Genomic DNA, 24,830 nt, shown 5'->3' with positions numbered 1-24,830 from the left:
AAACACACATCCTGTGACGGGGCTTGGCCTTATTTTGTCTCACTGCACAAAGGTGTATCTAGTCATGTAGTAGGAAGAGAACTGTGGGTCCTATGGGATGTTAACAGGGAGCAGCCAGTGAATATCCAGAAATATCACCTCAGCTACAGCCTTCTCCTTTCCAAGCTCTAAGGCACCTCTGAGAAAGAGAATGATACAAGAGCAGATTGCTAGCAGAATGTGGCACAAGGTCCACAGTCTGGCCACTCCTAAATACATACAAGAAGTCTTTTTACAGCATAAGACTTTTTTTTTTTTTTTTTTTTTAAGTTAGAATATGGTATTTTCAAGACTTGTTGTTGGCAGTTGAGTTCAAATATTTTCTTTAGTTCATACTACAAATCCTCACCTTCATACTTTTATATCGTAGCACAAGCAACTACTACAGACTGTGGTTTTTGCTCAGTGAATGCCTAAACCAGATTTTTAAAAGAGAGAAAGGAGTTTACTAGAGGTAGATCTACCAATATCAGAGAAATAGCAATAGACAAAGGTACTCATACCCTTCCTTTCTCAACAAGATTAGTTATCATCACAATAACTTCTATGTTATGTTCCCATATCATTCTCCAGAAATCTTCTGCTGTCGACTTTAGTGGCCCTTGAGCTGCAATGTAGGCTTTTGGCTTGTTGTAACCCTGGATTGAAATACAACAAATGACACTTGTCAGATCACAGTCCATGAGCAAAGGCAGGTTGGGAGAAGTATGTGATTTTTTATGTATCAATTTTTAAATTATCTCAAAAGCTTTTAAGTACTTTTGAACTTATAACTATCCAAATTGCAGAAACCCATATGACTTATGAATGCAACTGTTATGTCAATGTTTATCATTCCAACAAATAGCATATATATTCAACTGCCTGTGTTTTGGCAGAATGTTGACATGATAGTGATTATGAGACATCTGTTATGACAGGGGTTTTAAAAAACGAATCAAGATCATTCACATGTAAATTGCTAGGTAATCAAAACTGAATGTTAGGTCAGTGAGGCTTACAGCCAAACAGCATCTTCTTCTCATGAGATTATCTCAGGCAGAAGAATTAACCATTTACCAAATATATATAAAAGAACATTCAGCTGCAAAATGCTTCTGAAATGACTCAACATCTTACAGCACAGTTTTTGTTTCACAAAACTTTTCACTAAGCTGCACCTGCTACAAGATCAAGATAGATTCAAGAAAGAATGGGACTTTTACCTGCGCTTTAACACTGTAGGCTTAACATAAACCATTAAAGCTTTGTGGGCTTTTTTAACAAAATCTGTAAAATTGTGATACTTCTTTTTGTTGTTAAGTTTGTTCACCTCCATGCATCAGTTTTTACAGAAAAGGCTACAGATGAATAAGCCGGCAGACAGAAAAGGGCACTTACATCAACATAGTTAGCATTAATGTAATCAGTCAGTTTTCCATCCTTTTCTGCAAGCTGTGTTAATTTAACCCTAGTATGATCATCTGGATAAAACAAGAGAGAAAATGAACATAGTTTTCTGCAAGAGTTATATTCTTTCTATAACATACCTTTTTTAAAAATACCGGAATGGATTTTTACAATGCATAAGACTCAGACATTGACGACATTACATGCACAAACATCCTGTGCGTAGGTATGAATCAGATTCAACACTCAAGTTTGCAGAAAAACAAACTAATGAATCCAAGGATTCAAAAGATTCACCAAAATGATCAAGAGCCCAGAGACAGTATCTTCAAAGAGAGAACAACAAAACTGAATAGATGTGTTTCAGAGAAGAAATATCTGGGATAGCAAAGAAGGATGACGCAATGGGAAAACGTGTCCTGGTTAATGAAGCTGAACTTTTACATTGTGTCAGGGCACAACAATACATAAAGCCAGTACATTTATAATTACATTTACAGTTATATTTATATTTGACAGTAAATATATCCAGGAATTGTGAAAGCTCCTAGACAAGATAAGTCATCATTATTCCAGCTCAAAGGTGTATTAATTTTGGCAAAAAAAACACATCTTCTTTGGCTTTATAATGGCATTATAATGAAATCTGTTTGGGTCATCACAGAAAACACTAATACGTCTTGCTAACATGTGCTTATCAAAGCAGCAGAACACCAGAGGACTAACTTGAAGAGATGTGAAATCTCAAGCTACTTCTCCCCAAGGTTTTTTCTGAACAGCAGCCAGAGCTTTCAATGTATACTGTTTATTTCTTTAAAATACCAAGTGAACCATTTACTTACAAGCAACAATGTTTATGTATCGATTCTTATTCTTGTTGTCAGGGTGATTAGAGCTGTCTGATGTAATACCTAGATCTACAGTACAGCTCTGGATTTCCTGAAGTAAAAAGAATAAAATGTATGTCATGCTTTAATGAGCATTAAGATACCTAAAGTGTCTTAAAATACAGTAAGTCAGCACAAAAAGAACCACAGCCTTATACCCAATTATCTATGATATTTTACAACTATTTCATTGCTAAAAAAATATGCAGTGAAATAATTCCTTACCTGATAAAACTCTTTCAGTGTCTAATGAGGGAATGAATGCAAGAAAAGTAAAAAAAAAATCAAATTCCACAGCACAGAACAGATGGATAAAAATGTTTATATAAATTACAATTACTATATGGAAAACAGTTATGGTCATGCAATATATATCTCCATAATAACAACAAAGCTTGACATTCTGATGTAACTCTTAAAGGAAACAAGAGACAATTTTCCTGTTAAAATAATGGCATCTGGTTTCCTATCTTTAGCTTTAATGTTAGACCTTAGCCTGGTGAAAGCTTATACATCTGAGCAACATCACTGACTTTTAGCCAGATTATCTGTTCTATTTTACTGTTCATTGGATTTGTTATTGGTCCTTATAACTGCATTAGTTTCTCTGGGGAGTGCTGTTGCTCTCTTCACATTCAACTACAAAACCATCTCTGGAACAGGACAGTGCGCTGCTCAGCCAGCCCTATGGTATTCTACGGAAGGACAGCATTACAACCCTCAGTTTGACAGCAGTTTCTCAATGAACCCAGTGTTTTTATAAAGAGAGAGACAGGCTTGAGAAGACAGGCACAAAGTCTGTGAGACTCACAAAATAATTGATTTTCTGTTATTGATTTATTTAACTGACAGGAAACTCAAGCATTTATAAGGCCCACATTGTTAAGAAATACACTGTCATTATTAAAAGTACTGTAATAATGTTTCCCGACACTTTTTAAAGATTTATTTTAACATTAATCCCCTTCAGCTATTTAAATATACATATATATGAGAAAAGTGGGTTCCAGTCTGAAAATTAGCTTTAAAATTTGAGTTATTTTATAGTAATATAAATAAGAAACCTGAAACGCCCTTGTACTCTCCAAATGTATGCTGACTCTGTAAAGACAATGACTCTATTTCAATTTTTCTGTATCTTCTAAGAAGTTCTTTATCAGTAGAGAAAAGACCAGGACACTAATTCTGGGACAGTCTGTAAAACTAAAAAGGATCTCCAAGAAATGATGACACTGAGCTTTCTGAAACAGCTAAGCTTGAAATATTTCAGTTGGTGTAAGTGTAGCTCAGTGAGAGGCAGTATATTTGGTCTTTGGATCACTGCTGTAATTTAGGAAAAGAACAATTTCAGCTAAAAAAAAAAACAATTTAGGATGAACAATTTGATTTTTGTAGTGCTGTTCTCACTTATGATGAAAGAAGCTCGTTATCATTGTATTCACACACAGTCCTCCAACATCTGCTCTTGTGAACAGCCAGTCTAGCTGGAGCCCAGTCCTGCTGGTGTATATGCACATGCGCAAAATGTCCTGGACATTCACACGCATTTACAAGTTTGGTCCCACAATCAAGTGGATATTTTTAGTGTGAAATGAATTGGATAAGAAATGATGAAGAAGGCTGGGTGAATGACATGGAATTTTTGGTCCATTCGATGACAATACACTGGCTGAGGAAGCAAAAGCAAAATCAACAGATAGGATTTTTTTTTATTTTCAGTATTGTTTTTGCAGCAGGAATGTTACGATCATGGTTTAATTTAATAGAGATGACTTAAAATCTTTTTTCCGTCCCATCTGTCTGTTTTTGTTAGAAATCATTTGTCATGAATTCTAATAATACATTTTCAATTGCAGTTTATAATGTTTATTACAGGGAGTTATAATGTTTATTTTACGTGACCTTTAGTTAGAACATACCTAGCTTTAAATTGCTTGCAATGCATACGAATGCAAAAAACAATGAAGCTCATTAGTTACATATGGTGATAGTAATATTAAATGACGAGAGCATGTTTCAGAATTTTGAAATACCTCTTATGAACCATATACTTTAGAAAAGGAACTGTAAGCTGCTATATATGAAGACTACATTAGCTCCACTTTTAATCAGAAGTCTTGCCATAAGTACTCATTATTATTTCCTTTTTTTTTTCCTCTGTAAATAGAACAAGCAAATGTGGGTAGTTTCTGCAAAATTCAATTGGCATTAATGTTGGAAAAGCTTTAGATCTATGACTGTATCTGATAAACCATATAGATTGCATTATCTTTTCACAGTTTATTTATACAGTACTTTAGTATTTTATTACAGGGATAACCATTCCCATTTGCATCCCAGTCCTGTCAGCTTTTATAAATCTCCCGAGTCCTTTTACAAAACAAGTCTCACTGGGCTCTCAGTACTTATATTTATGAAATTACTCCCCAGGTCAGAATGTAACACCCAGTTCTCTGTATCCAGTCATTTAAATTTAACATTATCTGTATGTGCTAAGAAAGATGACATCATAGAACCGTACCTCAAATTCTTCAGAAAAACCATTACTTGCATGTAAATCTGCAACATGTTTTGGAAAATGCTTTATTGGAATTGCTCCAACATCATCTTAGGGGTGGGAAAAGACAAAAAATATATTTATGAAAAAATAAAAAGCCAGTGACATAAAGAAGTTTATATGTAGGCAATCCACACAACATCCTGAAATAAAAATTTTGGCATGAACTTTGGATAGACAATTCCCACAAAAATAAAACCACTTTTTAACACCATTAACATTTCTAAAATCATTGTCTAACACTTCTACATTTCTTAATGACTATTCAGAAAGAAGATAAAGAAAATGCCTTGCTCTATCATCTCTAAGACCCCAAGATTAAGGCCCTGATTCTGCAGGATGCTGAGCTTGCTAAGCATTCATAACTCCCTGTGAAGTCAAGGGGAAAGGGAAAGATTTGCAGTTTGCTGCAAGATATTCAAAGGGAGAGGGTAGGACCAGGGCTCTGAATAATACCGGTAAAGAAAGAATGATCAGGCAGAGCTGTCTTTGTGCTTTCAGCTGGTTAGTGTTGCACCAGGACTCTGATACAGTACATGGACTAGCTGCATAGTCCCAAGCCTACTAAAATAATGCAGCATTATGCCAGTAGTATAATTTTAACTGATGTGTTGCATGTTTGCATTGGCATCCAAAGCAAACAACTAATTTTCATCTACTGCATTAGTGAGGACATCCAGTAGGAATTTCCCCCCCATTCTCCCCATGATTCTGTGATTACCTATTAATAAATGCTATGTTTGATCCTGGGAGTACTGACTGCAAATTTTCACATCAGGCTTTATAATTCAAATTTTGAGTTAAAAAGTTAAGTTTTAGACTTTCTGGATTTCCATAAAGACAACATCTACATTCTTAACCAATGAATGTGATTCAAGCCACTTCTGGGTTGTGATACCGCATCCGAATCTTCCATCTGATGTTTATATTTCAGGACAACTCCTTTTTACTTTATACAAATACAGAAAAACACTCTTGTGTAGAACATTCATTAGGGATCACATCAAAAACCTTTGGGACTTTCAATCTTCTCTCTCCTGCAAATATGCTATGTAAACAGAGTCATCTGTTCTGTTAATTACCTGTTAAAAGATGACATTATTTCAGCTAGTTTTGGTTATGAAGAATAATTTTGGTTGTTTTTTTTTTTTTAAAGTCTTTCATGGTCTAAAAATATGTTTATTTCATAATTTGCAATTTCATTGCTGTTTCATATGAGAAAGAAACTAAAAAAACACTGAATAAGGACCTGTTATTTACATCAACAGATGTTCAGCATTTAGGCCACCTAATAATTTTAGCTTTCAGTTACAAAGAATTTGTTGATTTGTATTGAGATCCATCTGGTCTTCCACTTACATGAATGGATCTGAATAGAAAAAGTGAATTTATCCAGTGAAGCCTAAGAGAAGCTGAACAAATGTGTAACACTATCTTCACACTTCAGAGGTGAAACCTGGCATAAAGTGTTTATTCTAATAATATGCAAGCACAAAACCAGAAGGGAAGGTAAATGACCCTAAGAGCAAGGACTGTAAGGGAGAAAGAGATCTCAGGTTTGGTGTAATTACTTTTTTTTTTTCCCTTGCTAGTGATAATCTCCTAATTCAATCACTTCTGACTCCAGGAATATATTTTATATCTATCTAGATGGTAGGTATCACTTCAGACTACTTAATGGATGATAGTGGGTTCTAATATCACCCTGTAGTTCATTATTTGTTCTGAATGCATCTGTGAATTATGTTGTGAAGCGCCAGGGCATTTTCTGTGAATAATTTCCATTCTCCTATCTCTGCCAATGAAACCCCAGAAAAGGAAAACTTAACAGATAATGAGATCTGTGGAGTGTGCTTTTAGTCACAGTCCTAACAAAAAATTAAACTCAACAGTTACAAAATGCTCTTCCTGCTCCATGCTCTTTGCCAGTATTGCATCACAGTCTCAATTGTTGTAAAATCACACTTGTGTAATAGAAAACACAAAAACTGCTCACTTGGTGCCTGCTGCAGGCTAAACAAAACACGAATATTTCCTCAGCTTTTGAAGTTTTTTCCATAAAATATTTAATGTATCTTTCAGTCACTTAGAAACATTTTTCTCTTTAAGACAGTATTTATCAGTATTTCAGAAGGAAAACCTCCAGCATCAGACCACATATTTTAAGCACTCAGAATAGCTGTCAGGGCAATTCTGTCTTAGACAATGGAAAACACTATCTCCCTGAGGTGAGCTGGTCAGGAAAAAAAATGCAAGAAAATTATACAGTTGTATTGCAATATAGTTAATGACAGAGAGTAGGAGCAGAGATACTCTATAATGATTGCCACTTGCCATTCATACATCATGACGTTTTCTGATATCAAGCTATATTCCTGCCTATTAACCATTTAAAAAAAGGTTATGCATCTCCTAACAAAGGCAATCAGTACAAGAGGCATTTAAAGATGCCTAAGATTCAGTTAAAGCAGCAGCCTAATGTTTAGGATTTATTTAATGAAATGTGTTTACTAGTTATCTACACAAGGGCTGATTTTGCTTCCCTTAGTCATTCTAAGGGAACTCACCTCCTGTGTAAAAGCACACTTTGCAAAAGCATTACTTGTAAAACAAGATATCCTTTTCTTATGGGTGAAATGTGGCTCGGGATCTGCTGCAGAATGAATCTATTTAAGGTGCTTTTCAGAGGGCTGCACATGCTCTTCCAATACTCTTTGTGGAGGAAATAAAAGAAACAGTTTCTCCAAATAACTGTGGTGGATATGGAACCAGAAGATGCTAATAGTATTCTGCATTTGTGTATCATTTTTATGAGAGGCTCACAGAGAACTTTACCAGTAGTAAAACTTGTAAGTTAAAGAAAATGTAACTGTAAATATAATGCAGGTAGATGAGGCATATATGGGTCCTCCTAGCAAAATGAATGGTCATGTTCTATGAAAAGGTGACAAATTCAAGTAAAGGCAGAAAACCAGCAGAATACATTGTTGGTGTAATCCTCTACTTCGTGACAGTGAACAGAGAGCTATTTAGTGTAGCTCAGATGGCTACGCTAGCAGCCATTCCTAGTGAGTCTACGGCTAGAAGGCACAGTGTTAGTTTTGAGACAACTCTAAGGTGAGGCTATTTCTCTTCTGTGTTACTTACAGGAGAGAACTAGTAACACTATTTTCTGCCTGTGCCAAATGCACGCCTGCTTATTAGTACAAGACGGTACAAAGCTCTGGTTTACAGATGTTCCAGTAGGTGAAGAATTAACCTATAATCACATACAAAACTGCATTTCCAAATAGCTAGCACCAATCCAGAGAACAGTTGACAAAAAATACCTGAGACTGGGAAGATTGGAGCAGGGGGTGCAGAAATCACTCGAGGTGATGTATTATCTTCTAAATAAAAGTGAGCAGTCTGGAAACATTTCCTAGAGGGGAAAAAACATAAATAAATATTAAAAAAAAAAAATTGCTACCCAAGACCTTTTGGAATTCTGGCATTATCGAGTAAGAAAGAAAATCATGGTTTCAAAACTGGTTTTCACAGAGTGTCAGATATTACTGCTATAATGTAAATATTCCCCCAACACGCCACCAAATTATGCATACCACTTGAAGATACTACATTAACTCAGCATAATACATAGTTCATGCATCTTTACCCATACCAGAGGCAGAAGACAGAGCACACATCAGACATAGTGAAAGCTGAAAGAGGAACTCTGCATCAGGAGCTACTGTAGATGCTTCATAACAACTCCAAGTACAAAAAATGCCATAGTCTTCCTTGCTTATCCAAATTCACACACGTAATTACTGTTCCTTTTTATATGATTATGCTAGCCTGAAGATGGAGCAGTGTACAAGATCAGTTCTGGTAATTCATTGATAGATCCTACTGCAGACACAGAAATGCAGTAAAAGACAACATGTCCTGCAGCAGACAAAACGGCAGCTCTGGAACTACTACAACTGGGGCTAAACAATTCTTTTTGTAATTTAATCACAACACTGAGGGACACCTTAACCAAGGAGGACTTCCCAGAGCTGACAGGCAGAAGCAGGGGAATTTATAACTCCGAGAGTTGCTAGCTTTGTTGCAAAAACATTGGAGTATGAATACAAATGGAATCAACCTTAACTATGACCCACAACACTATTTGTATCTGTGAGGTAATCCAGATGTGAAGATAATAAGAATAGCATCTGTTAAGAGTCCAAGCTATTCAAAGGACTAAATAACCAACTGCTGCTGAAGCACTGCAAAGCCTCCTTAATTAAAAAATCTCCATATGATTAGACATGCTAATAACAATCCTTACTCTGGGTCACTTAATCTATTTGAAATATTATTCACTAATCATTACATTTAAAAAAAATGTACGCATCAGGAAAATATTAATCTCATTTTATGTTTACCAGATTCTGCTCCTTCAAAACTGTTGGCTGAAGCTATTGTGTGACTGTTATTCTGTGTGATCGCTTTTGTTTTCAATTCTTGTGCACTGTTTCTGTATCACTCCAGTGATAAAGTCCTTCACATAACTGTTAGAATAAAATTTTGAAGCTACTTTGAGAAATAAACAGGGAACATGTGGATGTTGACATTTTTTTCAGAGCCACTACTGTAGATCAGACTTTGGTAAGCTTATTCGAATTAAGCCTCTGGGAAACATGCCCATACTCTTGAAATGCGTTGGGAATTTTCTGTCTTTGTACAATGCAGATTCTCCTATAACACAAGTGGATAACTATGTCAAAGGGAAAATTGTCCATGCAAAATAGTTCTCATGATTCACATGACAAATTTGGAGCCCAGCTAGAATCCTCTTAAAAACGTACTTGTGGTGTTCATAGAGGAGCTTTGCCTTTGCATGACATGTTTGTAGTAAGACTATCCATTATGTACTTACTTTTACTTATGACAGTTTTGGATGCAGACACATGTGCCTGGGGACATATTTCTAATTTTTAAATTAGAACCCATTAGCACCCCAAAGAGTTAGCAGCTGATGAGGTGAGAGAAGTTGTCTCAATGCTAGCACAGTACATAAGTCAGTCTCAAGACTGTGTGTGAAATGTCTGTGAGAGGCAGGTGAATATCAAAGTACTTCAAATCACTAAACACTTTTTGGAAGTGTGGCCCTGCCTGTTTGACACAAAGAAGGCTGATGTACTGTGTTCATGAAAAACAGCACCGGCCAACCAAATAAACATGGCAACCAGCCTGACACTTGAGCTCTAAAACCAAAAACTGTCCTCCCCCTAATGCCTACCACTGACGAAATATGAGCATAGATAAAGTTTCTGGACTAACATTATACAGAGTTTTGCCACCTCCTTGCTTGAGAAAAGATTGAGCTAAAAAGAATTTAATTAGCATAATGGCTTTCACATCTAAGCAGTACTTATAATGTCTTCATAATGTGCCATACATTCACTATGTCTCACTGAGCCACTGTATCTTTAATCTTTAACAAGTTAATTGTGGCTGAAAATAAATTACCCCCTTAGCACATTTGGGAGACAAATTCATAGCAGTTGACTTAACCTGCAATAAGACTCATAAATAGGCACTCCATCTGCTTCTGCGTCAGCAGTGAAAGCCTTCATGACTAAACCTAATGTTAACAACCACGTCTCACTAATTATCACTTGTTGTTAATGAAAAAAGTGATGACTATTTCAAACTTCCAGACAAAGGTCCCATCACTCAATGTTAACCTGATTATTTAATTTACACCTTTCATCACAGCATTTAGATCTTCAACCTAAAACTGTAATTTGTAATTTAGACACTGCACTTCTTCAAACACACACTTTATATATGAAGATGGTGCTAAGTCACTGAATTAATTACAGTGTCTGTATCTGTACAGGAAGGCATGCAGCAGCAGCTCTTTGGTTTAACAGGATAGATACTAGATCTGAATGAGTACTTAATTGTGAACCACTTGGGACAAGATTATACCTCAGACTGCAGAGGACATTGTTTTTCTGGTGTGCAGGCTCTTGGACCTTGGCTGAGGATATGTGCTGCATATTTCTCCCCTGGGGCAGTGACTGCTAAGAGCTGCGCTGGAACTGGAGGCAGGCAGCACAGCATGGTGCAGGGTGTTCACCACTCACATCGGTTGAAGAAGGGAGCTGAACCTCGGAAATCAGAGGCTTCTCTGACAGGACGGGTTTGCGCATTCACTGCTTGCCCAGAATGGTCTTAGATGCATGATTATTTCTGTTTGTTTTCAGAAGATTTCAGTGTCTTTTCTGCTCACAGGAGGCCAATAAGAAGTCTCAAACACTTACTAGAATTTATTTTTAAATGGCTCTGATCATTTAGAGATCCAGCGGATGCAAAGGTTCTTCAAATCAATCCTCAATGGATCTGATGATTCCAATTACTCATTTTTTAAATTATTCCAATTAATTTTAGAATTCTTGTTAACTGAAATTTAAGTTTCCAAATATTGTCAACACTTTTGTTTATAATTCGATGTCACATACTTAAGAAGTATTTCCTTCATAGAGGGATGAGTGTAGCCTTTGTAAATTTAAATCTGTTTTTAGTGTGTTTTAGCATGTGCTATCCTTGGAGAGGGTTCCCAGCTCTGTTCCTGTAAACCTAACACAGGACTCAAGGCATCAGTTCAAATCATGGACAAAAAATATGAACATTCTCTGACAGCTCTGCTTCAAAGATACAGGGTGGTAGAGGAAAGTTAAAATTTAAATGACTACTCAGGGTGTTGTCTGACCCTGAGTTGGTCATTTCTGAAGCACTGCTGTCACATAACTTCTAGGAGGCTTCATGACAGTCAGCTGATGTTCAGTATGTCTGTAGATACAAATGGAGCTGGAACTCCATTAGCAGTTTGCTATTCACATTATTAGAGCCAGTCTTTTACTGACATTCACATACCCTTGTGGAAATAGATTCCTGAATGGTACAACTCTCACTGACAACTGTTACCATTTCACTATTTTCCAAGCTCTTCTCACAATAGCCATTATAACGACTGATCTGCACAGGCTGACATTTCTTCCTATACATCATTTAATCAGGTTTATTTTCATTGATGACTTCTATAAACTTTTCCAAACAAAACATTATAAAACGTGTAAGTGATTTTCAGTGTATTATATGTCAGCAGAGAGAAACTTCAGTTTCAGTCACCTTAACAAATACGGTTAATTGAAGCCATCCAGAAATTAAAAGAGCAAGGGAAGGAGGTTCAAATATCCCTGCTGCATCTATGCTGCAAGGAATCATTCAAGCAGATAGATACTGAGAGAGATGGATAGACTTGAGATTCGGACAGAAAATTCTCTCTGAAGCTGTAATAAAAAAATATCTATTGGGACAACAAGGCCATTAAACAGGCAAAAGAATCTCCTTACTTATTCCACTGTAATCTTAATCATGCTGAAGAAATAAAGGAAAATGACATTGTTTGAAAACTGAATTATAAACACAGAACTACAGTAGTTCAAATTTGTGGATTTTCCTACTGGCAATTAGACAACCTTTAGACAATATTGCCATTAAAAGTTTTCAACCCTGTCAGAGAAATGAATATTTTATCACAGAAAGATTGAAATTGTGCCTAATGAGATAGCAAAGAGATTGGGGAATTTCCTCAAGTGCTGATTAACAATTTCATGTAAAAAAGCCCCACCAAAACCCAAACAACAGATGGTACAGAATTATTTTTCTGATATAAGTAATTTAAGTGAAGAACAAAATAATTTTGTCTTTTTTTTAACCTTGAGAGACTGGAACTTGTCACTCTTTGTAGTTACTTGGGTTTTAAACCAAATAACACACCTTTTGCATATTAAACACACTTTTTGCATATCCAAATTAGGAGCTAATAGTAGAAACAACTCGAAGCACTATCCACTCAAATACCTGGCTAGGACCCACCAATACAATTTTTTGAGAACTCTTGCCGAAGGAATGCTGAGTTACTTCTTGCAAACCTAAACTTTTTATGAACTTTAATAACTGAAACTAATTGGCCCACATAAAAAAATCCCAACCAACCAAACAAGAAAACCCAGCCCATTGACAGCTTACATCATGTATTTCAAAATAAAGTAAAACTAACCATAAACATTCTTACAGACTTTATGCTAATGTTTTCCAAACTCAGTAAACACTGCTTAGAGGTGAAGTTAATGGTCTGACTTTTCCCAGGCTCTAAAAAAAAGGTGAGGGTCTTGGCACCTTTGAAAGAGGGCCATGAAGTTTTACCCAGAATACAAACTGTTTGTATTTCATTCCTCTGAAACAAAAAAAAAACAAAACATGCTACTGGTGTTATAATGCCAAGAGAATTTTCTTGAGGCTTAACAATAAAAGAGCTCCATTTTTTATTTTGTAGTACACAAGAAATACAGAAAAGATTAAATTCAAGTCAAGAAGATATTACTGCTAATGGGATTTCTGTTTTATTTTGAAAAGGCCTGTGTTAAAGAATTGTTCATTCCCAGAGAAAGAATACGAAATGAGCACAATGTTATTTGGCAAAGAAACAAGCTTGTAACTTGTAAGATTACTAGAACTGTGCTGTACAATCTGGGTCTTAAAATGGATGCTGTTCTTTAGTAAATAGAAGAGATTTCAAATACTATTTAGCATCAGGGATGAAACACTGTGATGAATATGAATGTTCATGTTGCATAACAAGAAAGACAGGAAAAGGTTCTCAATATGAAAGTGGTTAGCTGGAAATCCTCTGATGTACAGTGTAATTATCCAGCTAGACATATACTAAGAAATAAGTTGTGCAATACAGCAATTAACTGCCTATTTTGAAAGAAGAAATCGTGCTGAAAAATCATTGCTCAAAAGCGTCTTTAATCATGCCGGGGGCTGTCTGACTTACTAGCACACTTGCCCGGAACAAAGGAAGCTCAAAGGCAATTTCTTAAGCCTCGTCTGTTCAGGGACAGGATGCATTCTGTCCCCATGTGGGGCACTTCCTGCTGGGCTGGTAGGAAACTGATGTCAGGAGATTAGCGGAAAAGTCAGTACTCACAACCACAATGTTATGTCCTAATATAATAGTGAGTAGCTTGGGAAGGGCGGTCCAGGTCTAGTTCCTGGTTCTACACAACTTTTATACATTTTAGATTCAGCAGGATTGAGCAGGGAAAAAGAAAAAAAAAAAAAGGAGAAAGAAGCTGTGGAAGCATCTGTAAGATGTCTGGAATGGCCTTCCCCCTTGTTCATACAGCTCCTGGAAGAACAAGGTCCTGTTCCTTGGTACTGGTTTATGTGTTAGCACTGCAGAAGCAGTAACATGATTAGGTTCCTGGCAATCAGAACACAGTAAGAATCTCTATGGCAGAATTTTTTGCAACGTATTGCCCCATTCTGATCCACTACTGTGCTTCCTCCCTGGCAGCCTGCACACTCGAGAAAGTGATAGGATTGTGCATGGATGAGTCCTATGAGAGCTTAGGCAAACATGTTCCTAGGAAGATTCTCTGGCTTTATCTAGAACCAATGAAAAACAGCCAAAGGCGTGAGCACTGCCACGTGCTAACTAGAATTCCAGGTATGCTTTCAGCTCAGGCCAACTTGCATTGTATCATGTAACACTTAACACAGTTTGGGGTTAGCACAGCATAGAGACCATCTCCAGCTACTGATGTGAATGCAGCCACTGTTTTTCCCCACTGTGAGGGAAAAGACTTCAGCTCTAGAGATCTGTGCCATGCCAGCTGGTCTGTTTTATTTCACAGTATAGATATTTTCTTTTGCCCTCACTAGTTATTTATCATGACTTCTTACAGCTATCACTTCTCTGTAGCCTATTTTTTTCTGTCTTATATATTTATTGAGTCACAGAGAAACACACCCATGAGGGAACCTTAGCATGTGCATTCACATGAAACGCATATTTAGTTACCTGCTGAATGGTTTGAAAGGCAAATTTTGGTGTGGCAGACTCACAAAGTAGAACAACTTTTCAGTCACAGAACATTGTGACTACTGTAAGAGCTACTCAGTAGCATTTACACTATTACAGTATCATTAAACTACCCAATTTCTGTCTTGCATACAATGTCAGGTACAGCACACTCCTAGTGCATGAATGACTTGGTGGCACAGTCTTGTTGAGGACTATAGATGCTCATTCAAAACTGTCAACTACCTTTTTTTAACTGTTAAAGGATTGGAAAGATAGGAAACTAATCTGTGCCATGCTATTATTTTTCTTCTCCCTCCTGTTCTTCCCAGTGTTCTGTTAAGTCACTTGGCTTCTAAGCATTAATAATCACAACTAACTGTTTAGTAAAACCTCTCATCTGGAAATAAGCTATTTACCATGTTTCAATCCTCTGAAACCGAAAAAAATAATAAATAATTGTAGTTGAGCATTTTGGACACAAAACACCTTATTTTGTCAGCTTTGTATCATGCTAAGAGACAAGATCCAGTCTCCCTCCTGTAAACCAGGAGCAGCAGTGTCAATTACATTTTTCAAATCAGAGCTCTTTATAACTGAAAAAAACCCAAACAACCAAAAAACCACTTACCTCCAGTATATGAGAATACCCACAAGAATCACTAGACAGATAAAAGTCAGGGCTGATACGACCACAAGTGGTATAACTGTCTTCTTCTCTGATTCCAGACTCTCAGCTAGACCGATACGAGACTCATGGCTAATATTACTTGCCTCTGCAGTCAGAGAAAATTGAAACAGTCCATGTTTAAATTCTGTAGAATGCACAACATTAGTGAATGTGTTATAACAAGCCTACTTAATACCACTTACCTCTATGTTTTACTATGTACTGCAGAAAGTACATAAATTTGCAAACCAGCTTACAGAAAAAAGCAGACAGAGGGTAAAGCAAAGTGTTGAAGCTTATGTGACTCGGCCTTCCAGCAGTGGAGACTTCTCTTTTAAAGAATAGCAGATTGTTGTTAAAATATAGGAGAACGAAGTTTTTTAATTTCATCTGTTTATTAGCTGAAAGCCAACTGAGTTAAAGAATCTGAATATATAATATTGGAATGTGTAAAGAACATTGATATTGAACTGTCACTCATATAAAGCAAATCACTTCTCTGGCTAATGGCTTAATAGCAAATTTTTTTGCAATAGTCCCTGTGTGCTTGCCACATTGCAGTTAAGCCTTCTGTATTCTAGTACTCATTGCCCATCCTGTAACTTGCCTTGTAGACGTATCCTGCTGCCTTTGAATCCAATTGTAGTACTTCCTCACCCAAGTATACTGGAGCCAGAATTAAATTTCCTACCTCTGTCTTTACAGGCGATCAAATTATTATTTAGATAATGTCTAGATTTCACATTTCTGTCAGCCTTGTAATGCTGGGTGACAGAAATATTTGGAATCTGTAGGAAGATTTAACAATATCTTTTACAATCTCGTTAAATAAGGGAACACAATAGTGAATGAGACCAACCCTGCATTTTTAATTCTTGTCATACCTTAAGTAAACATTTTAGAACTGTGATTTTGACAAAAAAATACTGATTCCTTTAAATCTGTGCAGTTTACTGTGACCTCTGACCATTACGTTGGTTAAAGCACAGAAATAAGCACTTTTGCAGTTGTTAGAATGGAACCCCTAGATTTTCTAAGACTGTTTTTTGCTTTTGTGAACAGCCTTAGTTCAATGAATGTTCTGTATGGGAACAGAATTTTGCTGTTTAGAAATCAGCTGCACTCCATCAGGATTTTAAGTTACCAATTCTAATGAATTAAAATCTTTCAGACAAAAGGGAGGAGGGAATGGAGTTGGATCTGGGGGAAAAAAAAAAAAAAAGGACAACAAATCACATGTTTTAAATAGGATGTTAAAACCCAAACAGCTTCACACAGTACAGATTTCCAGGCAGCTCTTTGCTTGCTTCCATTTTCTTGAGGTTAGAGTTTTCTGGGATTTAGATGCAAAACCATCTAGGCTCTGATCAGACATCAAGATCAAACATCTTCTTGGTTTTAGTTCTAAGTACTCTAATACCCAAACCAATCACTACTCTTTAAGTCATGTAGCTCAGTGGGCAAAGTGATTGCAGGCACAAGTTGCTTCTGAAAAATCTGTTGCCGAGTTTCTGGTGAGTAGGCTAAAATCAGTATTTCCTACCGATTTCAGCAGAAACCAAGTGCACACATTAGAGATCAGAATACGATCCCTTTGAAGCATTCATACTTGCTTATCCAACTCTGGATTATTTCACAACATAAAACCCAGCCTACTGTGGTTGTCTGTGTGATGACAAGGTTCCTTCAAACTGCATGACCAAGTCCTATTAGGATTCCTTCTACAGGGAATGAAGAGCAGGCTTCACCTGTAATGGAGAGTTTCTTGTCCACTTGGCCATTACTCCAATGATGGCAGCTGAAAAGGCAGTCTCATCTATAGTAAGTATCTTTATTCCCTAATAATTGATGTATTTGGATCCTTTGCATATTTCTTTATATTAATTTCTCTTACAGTTTTTCAGCTGAAGTTGAAAGATTTAGGTAGCCATAGAGGTCTTATGGAGAAAGCCTTCGTTAAGAACCAACATAAATATGCATCAGCAACTACAAAAACTGAGAGAAGTTTAAATGACAATTTTTCCGTAATGGTCACAACAAAAAGACATTTGATCAGTTTCTGGTTAATTCACTCTAATGTATAATAAGTTCTCTGCTGAGAGTGTTTTTTTGGGTTTTCTTCTTTTTTTTTTTTTTTTTTTTGTTTAATTTCTTTATAATTGAATTAAATGAAGATGTCTTTGATTTACAGGAGACCATGTTAGACATGCTCACATTGTATTTTCAGTTTATTAAAAGACAGTATTTGGCATCATTTATTGGAAAAAATAATGTACATGAAATGATACTGTATAGTGTCTTTCAATAACACCTATAAGAAAAACTCTTAAGTCTGTTGCACTACTACTCCAGTCTTGTATAATCCTTTTTACTCGTATAAACCTTTTTGCTGTAGATAACAATTAAAATGACACCCATATGTAAACTATAAATCTCTAATGGTAACACTCACTCACATTAGTACCATAGGCTGTGAAATATTGACGTTATTTTTGTTGATTTTTAAAGAAATATGTATTTCACATAGTGCGGTAACTAATTACTTACCGAACTAACTCACTTATCGATTCAATTTTATAACACCTACCTTCTTAGAACTCCTACTAATTTCAGTATGTTTTTGATTTTAATTTTTGCTTTCCATTTTTCACATTTTACTAGGCCCAGCTACACAGAGTGTAAATTTGCCACTTTTTCATATTAGTATTCTAATATGAAAATATAACTCTGATGTACATGAGTAATACAACCTCATGTGATTTAACTGTGCATTTGTAGGACTGGGCCGAAAATTTCCCATGCTCTGTGGATGCCATTCTTTAGTGGGTTTAGTTGAATGATACTGCCCTCTACAGATGCTGAGAGTACCTAATTGAAGTTCAGTTAATTTTCTAAAATGGGAATTTAGCCTTGTTCTTTGTTTTGTTTTACTTTTTTTTTCAAACATCATAGATAATTTCTGACTTTACTCTTGGATTCTCAGTACTCTAACGAGGGACAATGGAAATTACATGTCTGAATACTTTGTGTTTTCCATAACGCATTTTTCAATACACGAGAATGTTTTATATTTATCAGCTTTTTATCCATGTGAGGCTCAGTTTTGCTTTCTGACTTTATCCTTGGAATCACAGATCACAAATACTATTTCTGACTTTAAGAGAACTAAATAGGAAAGCAGCACTAAATAGAAATAGGTACAGGAGAATCTGGCTCCAAGTATTTTGGAAATACTCAAATCTGGCACAAAAAAATCTGCATTTCAACTGAAATCTGAAGGTGGCATACAGAGCAAGAAAGAAAATGGATGTTTTTATGAGTTAAGATGGATCAGAATCAAACTGAAACATCTTCTTCCTTGCCCAACACATCTTGGAAAACAAAACAAAACACAAGGAGAAAACATGCTGCTGTAAGTTAAAAAACAGAAACTCAGAGGCATGGTTTCCTCTGGTATATTTCCATAACAGCAGCACTTGTCTTTGTACAGAGAACATAGGTGCCTCTTAAACCTTTAAAACTAAAATGAAACAGTTAACATTAAAACAAATTCTGGTTTCATGTTGAGCACCACCCAACTTCTGCTGTCAGTATACATCTATCCAAAAGCAGAGTATGAATCTTCTTACTGAAGAATATTTCAGGTGCAGTTTTAAGCAGCCAGAAGTAGCATTCACAAGGCAGACAGGTCAGCATGCACCCCCTGTTCCCCAGTGCTTCCTTAATCACACCCACTGGCACTGTTATGTTCTCCTTTTATTATATGTAGATAAACTTCTTATTCTCTATGGCACAAAAGTATCCCCTCACAGCTTTCCATGCTATTCATTAGACTTATCCATAACTAACCTGCCTCAGAGATGTTGAATACTGATGGGTGATCACTAGTAACAGATGAGGCTGATGACTGTGATGATCCAGGAGTTAATTCTGAGTTACCTGCTTCAACTGCCCCTTCAGTGTCTCTCTCATTAAGGTCAGGAAAACTGAAATCTGTTGAAGTTTCATTATCATTAAGGCTATCTGAAGTACCTTGGCCAGAACCACTTTCTTCATCACTTGTAAAAACAGCCCAGGACTTGGACTCTGACGTGTTTTGCAATGGGACGCTAGCAGTCTCAATGTGGTTCTTCAAAACTGTTGGGTCGTTGTGCTTCTTAGATATCATGCTTGCTGTCAAAGTTGGTATGGATGTATAATTATGTCTGTCCATGGCACGGTTCATCTGACTGTCTGATGCAGCAGCTGAAATTTTCTCTTCTTCTTCAGGTTTCTTAGAATGTGAGCTTATAATTAGGTTACTCTGATCCTTGTTATCATTTACCTCTGTATCTTGTTCCTCAACTACCATATCCTGAGCTTCTCTATGGGAAGTGCATGAAATACAGTTACTTACAGGGAAGCCATCGTCATATTCATCGTAGTCATCCTCAACTACAGAAGGCCACAAATCAGTACTGGACATTACACTAGGAGACAAACCAGAGGATTCTCTGGAAGGAACCAGCAACTTACTCAAGGTTACGGGGATCTCACTTTTGGGAGGAACAGCCGTAACAGAAATACGTATATTTGGTAAAGGAAGAGTGTGATGAATGGACATGTCAGAATCAGAAACAACTGCAGGCATACTGACAGGATCAAAACCAAGTGTAGAACTTGAAGAGACACTGGCAGCCTCACTTCTTTCAAAAACACTTGAAGAGATATAGCTGTCTGCAGGAGTAGCTACATGTGGTAATGTATCACCTGTTAGGAAGGGAGCTGTTACGGCATTCACTGCTTGTGGGGGGAAGGCATTTGTATTTTCTAAACTTGTCAGCTGGAATGAAACATCACTACTGTACAATGAAGGCACAACCTTCTGAACATCTTCACTGTTAGGCACACTGGATGAAACATACTCCTTACTTGCATGAAAAACAGGTAAACCTTGAAGTGACGCTGTGGGCTTACTAAAAGTGTTGGAGAACATATCATCAGCGGAAGGTGCAGACGTAGAATGCAGCATGGTTTCAGGTGTAGCAGAACCTGGTTCCATTTGATGCAATATTTGGTCAAATGTAGAACTATCTTTATGAACCCTGGAGCTTTCAGCCAATATTGGATCACTAGGCACAACTGCAGCTGTGTTAAGCAGAGCGCCATCAACAGAAGATTGTAAGGAGGATTGCAGTAATGCTTCGTTATTTAATGTAGCTGAGGTCTCATGAAAGTACAGCTGAGTCGAGGATAACATTTTGCTATAAGCAGGGGCAGAGAGAGCTTGATCTGAGCTTGCACTAAGCATAGGTTTAAGCAAAGTGTCATCAAGGGCTGGAGTTGTAACATGCAAAGGCTGAACGGAAAGGTGGCTTTCTGTAAGTTTACTAATATCATGATCAAATATCTTAGTAGTGGGAAAAGCAAGAGAGACTGGAAGGATTCCCTTTGTGCTAGAAACAGGAAGTAGGCTTTCTTGCAGAGATGTATTCTGCTTAATTACATCAATACTAGAAACAGATATAAAAAGTTCAGGTATCACTTTACTTTCAGCATTGGAAGCCATTTCACTTAAAGAAGAGGAAATGTGCCGTTCTCTCTCATCTCCATCTATAACATCACCTTTTTGAAGTATCTTATTAACATCACTAAACCCAGATGATTCATACGTAATTTCATCTACAGAATCAGAGGAAGAAACGTTAAGTACCATCAAAGTATCTGTATCAGGCAAAAGGGACTCACTACCAGAGTATGCTTCAGACCAATCCATATCACTAGATAGAGAGCGTGTAGGCTGCAGCAAAGTATCAGCTTGTGATATTACAGAAGAAGGTTTATGCACCAGTACATTGTTATAGCTGCTAAATAAAGGATCTTGACGGGATACGTCAACAGAATCGTGCACAAATTCTGCAGAGTCATAGGAAACAGTAAAGCTTTGGAGGGAGCCCACATTACTAGACAAAGCATAAGGAAGTTCAGACACTGTAGATAGTACATGCATATTTAAATCACTGCTGGATGGTTCAACTTGAGAAAACATATGAGTTCTATTATGATCAAATACCAGTGTCTCTGAAGAAGCATGAGTAGTCTGATGTGACATCACATCAGCAGATTGAGCAACGCTTGGCTGTATTAATGCATCACCCTCTGCCAACGTCAAAGAAGCATGCAGGGACACCTTATCACTTGCAACAGCTGGAGTAGCACTTTGTGGAAACATTTGAGAAACTGTATACAAACGGTGAAACATTTTACTACTGGAGGAAGCAGAGGAAAATGTGAGCAAAGGTACATCATCATAGGAAGACAGGGTGGGTTCAAATGACACATCAACACTGGGAAATACAGGTGTAGCATGCAAGGTCACATCACTATCTGATGTAGCAGGGGTAGTGTCGAGCATCTGAGAGTCAAACAATAAAGGGGTGACTAGAGGAAACACTTCACTACTGTAGGAAGGTTGAAGAGGTATCTCACCATTATAGACTGGTTGAGTTGTCTGAGAGAGTACCTCACTGGCAGCAGAAGCAGAACCATATTCTCCAGAGCTTGAAGAGATAGAGTGAGGTGATAATTCAGCAGAGGAGAAAGCAAAGGTAGAATAATGTGGCAATTCTAAATCCGCAAGTGAAGTGTCTTGTGAAACCACTGGGCTGCTGGAATAGGGCACTGTAGCTGGCTTTAATCCCTCTACATAACCATCTGTGTAAATGGTCTGAGACAATTGCCTCCTATGCGATGTATCAACAGATTGAGTTGTCTGATCCGTAGCATTATGAAACCATATGTTTCCATCAGTGGAAGAAGTATGCTTTGGAGACTCATCAGAGCTTGAGGGTGCTACACCTTCTGAAACATACTTAATGGAGCCTTGGGAAAGAACATCATGCATGCTTATATCTGGGCTTCCTGAAGGAAGCTCTTGGGAGCTCTCCTCTGTAACCAGCTGTACTGAAGAAGTGGTAACAACTGTACTCCAAAAGTCATCAGATTCCTGATTAGGTTTAAAAGGAGTCAATAAGAAATCTTCCTCACTATGGCCAGTAGTGGTTATTCTTGTTGGTTCAGTGCCTGAAGAAAGATATATGTATTCTTCTTCTATGCCTTTGGTGGAGTCAATGAGTTGAGGAGGAATTCCAGTAACTCTTTTGGATTCCAAAAAAGGATCTTCCTCTTCTTCAGAAATTTCACCAAGAGGTGGAGAAGTAGGGTAATAAACTGCTTTGAAAACATCATCCTTACCATGCAATTCTTCTTCTCTTGTTAAGTATCTATTTGTTTTAACTTCACTGGGTCTTGTCCCCATTTTTCCTTGACTGTAGCTGGATGTAGTCACCTGGACACCTTTCCTCATTTGGTTTACCGTACTGTCAGTGCTAGGAGTCACTGCAGTTTCTTCATTCACCTCTGTTTCCTTTTTCTCGACTTCATCCTTTGAAAAAATATCATAGCCGAAGACAATTAAAAATATAGACACTGTACATAAATGAAAACCCAAACTGCAAAAAAAAAAAAAAAAAAAAAAAAAAAAAATTTTTCTGGCTCCATAAAAACAAGAGGCAAAACAAGAGAAGATCTCTTAGTTTTAAAGCAAAATATTTAGCTGCAAGAACAGGTATCCTCTCCTGAAAATATTACTTTGCAATAGAAACAAAAAAATCCTGTACCACAACAATTTCTTACATAGTGTTACTTTTACCCTGAGAGACAAAACCAACTCACAGTGTTTATCTACTCTATAAAAAAAGCTCTATCTCTTTCCTAATAAAATACAATTGTATATGCAGCACACACCAATGAAAAAATGGGTTTGCTATCAGAAGTTCTTAGAGATTTGTATTAATATCCTGCTCTTGATTAAACTGTCATAGTGACAGAGCACTGGAACAGGTTGCCCAGGGGGGTTGTGGAGTCTCCTACACTGGAGATATTCAAGGCCCGCCTGGACAAGTTCCTGTGTGATGTACTGTAGGTTACCCTGCTCTTGGGGGGGGGTTGGACTAGATGATCTTTTGAGGTCCCTTCCAACCCTTGGGATTCTGTGATTCTGTAACGGAGTTTTTAAAATGCATTGATGACCTGTCCTCAAATCTGCTGAATCTTCAGAGTTTCTGGAGAACATTTCAGGATGGTCACCATGACTGTAATAGTTTCACAAGTGTTGTGAGTGATACCACTTGCTCCCTGTAATGATCCTTTGTTTGGTGAGCATGAATAATGATATTTTGTGAAAAATCTGTGTTGCGAATTTTGATTTTTAAAGACAGATCCCAAAGGGGAAAAAAAAAAAAGCCTAAATACAATCAGGACTTGAGCCATTCTTAAGGATCTAAGTTCAGACCTTTTTACCCCCTCCAACTTTCCCTGCCCAAGTAAAAAAACACAACATGGAACCTTGCTCTGCAGGCATTTTTGTTTTGACTTAGACACAGCAGTGCTCACAGCTCTCTGTTGTGCTCCAATCTAGACCTGCACCAGAACCAAACCTGCTCAAGCAGCACTCTGCAAACTAGATTGAGGGGCACCTTCAGTTTCTGAAGGGACTTGATTTGATAGCACACATAGCCCTAAGAGACACCAGCAGGACAGAGCCTCTTGCACAACACAGTTGCAACTCCTTTTGAAGATCTGGCTTGGTGGTGTGGTGGCAATACCCACCTGTCCTTATGCAAAAGCATAATGTTGAGAGAAAGAACCCAGAAGACAGGAGACTGAGACAGTTATCGGTCTAAGAAATCCTCAGTTTCCACTGTATTTTAGACCGAGTAGATCTCTCACTCCAGTACCGAAGTGAACAGGGCACAGCAGAGAGGAGAATGTAAAATCAACAGCCTTTGAAAGACATCCCCAAGATAAAGCACTGCTGAATAAATTGTTAACTAGAGCACTTGCTACTAGGAGTTGTTAGCTTTTAGCCAGTCCCACCTGAGTGAGATCTTTAACCCCTAGGCTAGAGCTATGCTTCACACTGCTGTCCTTTTTTCACACCAGGAACCTCTTGTGCACTAACATAATATAAGGTACCTCAGATATGACTCTCAGGTTTGGATTTCATTCTGAGACCTAAATATGTAAAATGTCAGGACAACAGCAACTAGACTGTGTGTCTTGAAACTTCTGAGAGCTAAATATGTAAAATGTCAGGACAGCAGCAACTAGACTGTGTGTCTTCAAACCCAGACTGGACTAGACAGGCCCTTGTTTCTGAAAATCTACTTTCTGTAGGGCAATTCCTGCACTTGTAAACTTTCTTGGTTCAAGGAAAATATCAGTTGACATTCCCTGGCACTCAGTTACTGTCCTGACAGATGCAACATAACAATCTAGATACACAGCTTACATCACCAGACAAATAGCTGTATTATTGGTTACTCAGTGTTCACAAAT

The 24,830-nt window shown here is 37.3% G+C and overlaps 1 protein-coding gene across 5 annotated transcripts in view; it reads right to left on the bottom strand.

Moving 5' to 3' along the window:
• Positions 1-24,830, bottom strand: part of PTPRZ1 (protein tyrosine phosphatase receptor type Z1) — a 141,110-nt gene that overhangs the window by 16,046 nt on the left and 100,234 nt on the right. For 2 of the 5 annotated variants that reach the window (XM_065662203.1, XM_065662378.1), the window contains exons 12-19: positions 19,302-22,875; positions 15,414-15,558; positions 8,202-8,293; positions 4,837-4,922; positions 2,541-2,561; positions 2,271-2,367; positions 1,420-1,502; positions 543-677 (exon numbers count right to left, since the gene is read on the bottom strand). In XM_065662203.1, the coding sequence (XP_065518275.1) occupies positions 543-677; positions 1,420-1,502; positions 2,271-2,367; positions 2,541-2,561; positions 4,837-4,922; positions 8,202-8,293; positions 15,414-15,558; positions 19,302-22,875 (4,233 nt within the window). The remainder of the gene's footprint in view (positions 1-542; positions 678-1,419; positions 1,503-2,270; positions 2,368-2,540; positions 2,562-4,836; positions 4,923-8,201; positions 8,294-15,413; positions 15,559-19,301; positions 22,876-24,830) is intronic. The other 3 variants (XM_065662287.1, XM_065662462.1, XM_065662542.1) reach the window with 2 other exon arrangements.

The sequence above is a fragment of the Lathamus discolor genome, chromosome 1 (assembly GCF_037157495.1).
Source record: "Lathamus discolor isolate bLatDis1 chromosome 1, bLatDis1.hap1, whole genome shotgun sequence".
NCBI classification, from domain to species: Eukaryota; Metazoa; Chordata; class Aves; order Psittaciformes; family Psittacidae; genus Lathamus; species Lathamus discolor.
The sequence above is the reverse complement of the archived record's forward strand: the minus strand, read 5'-3'. Positions and strand labels throughout refer to the sequence as shown.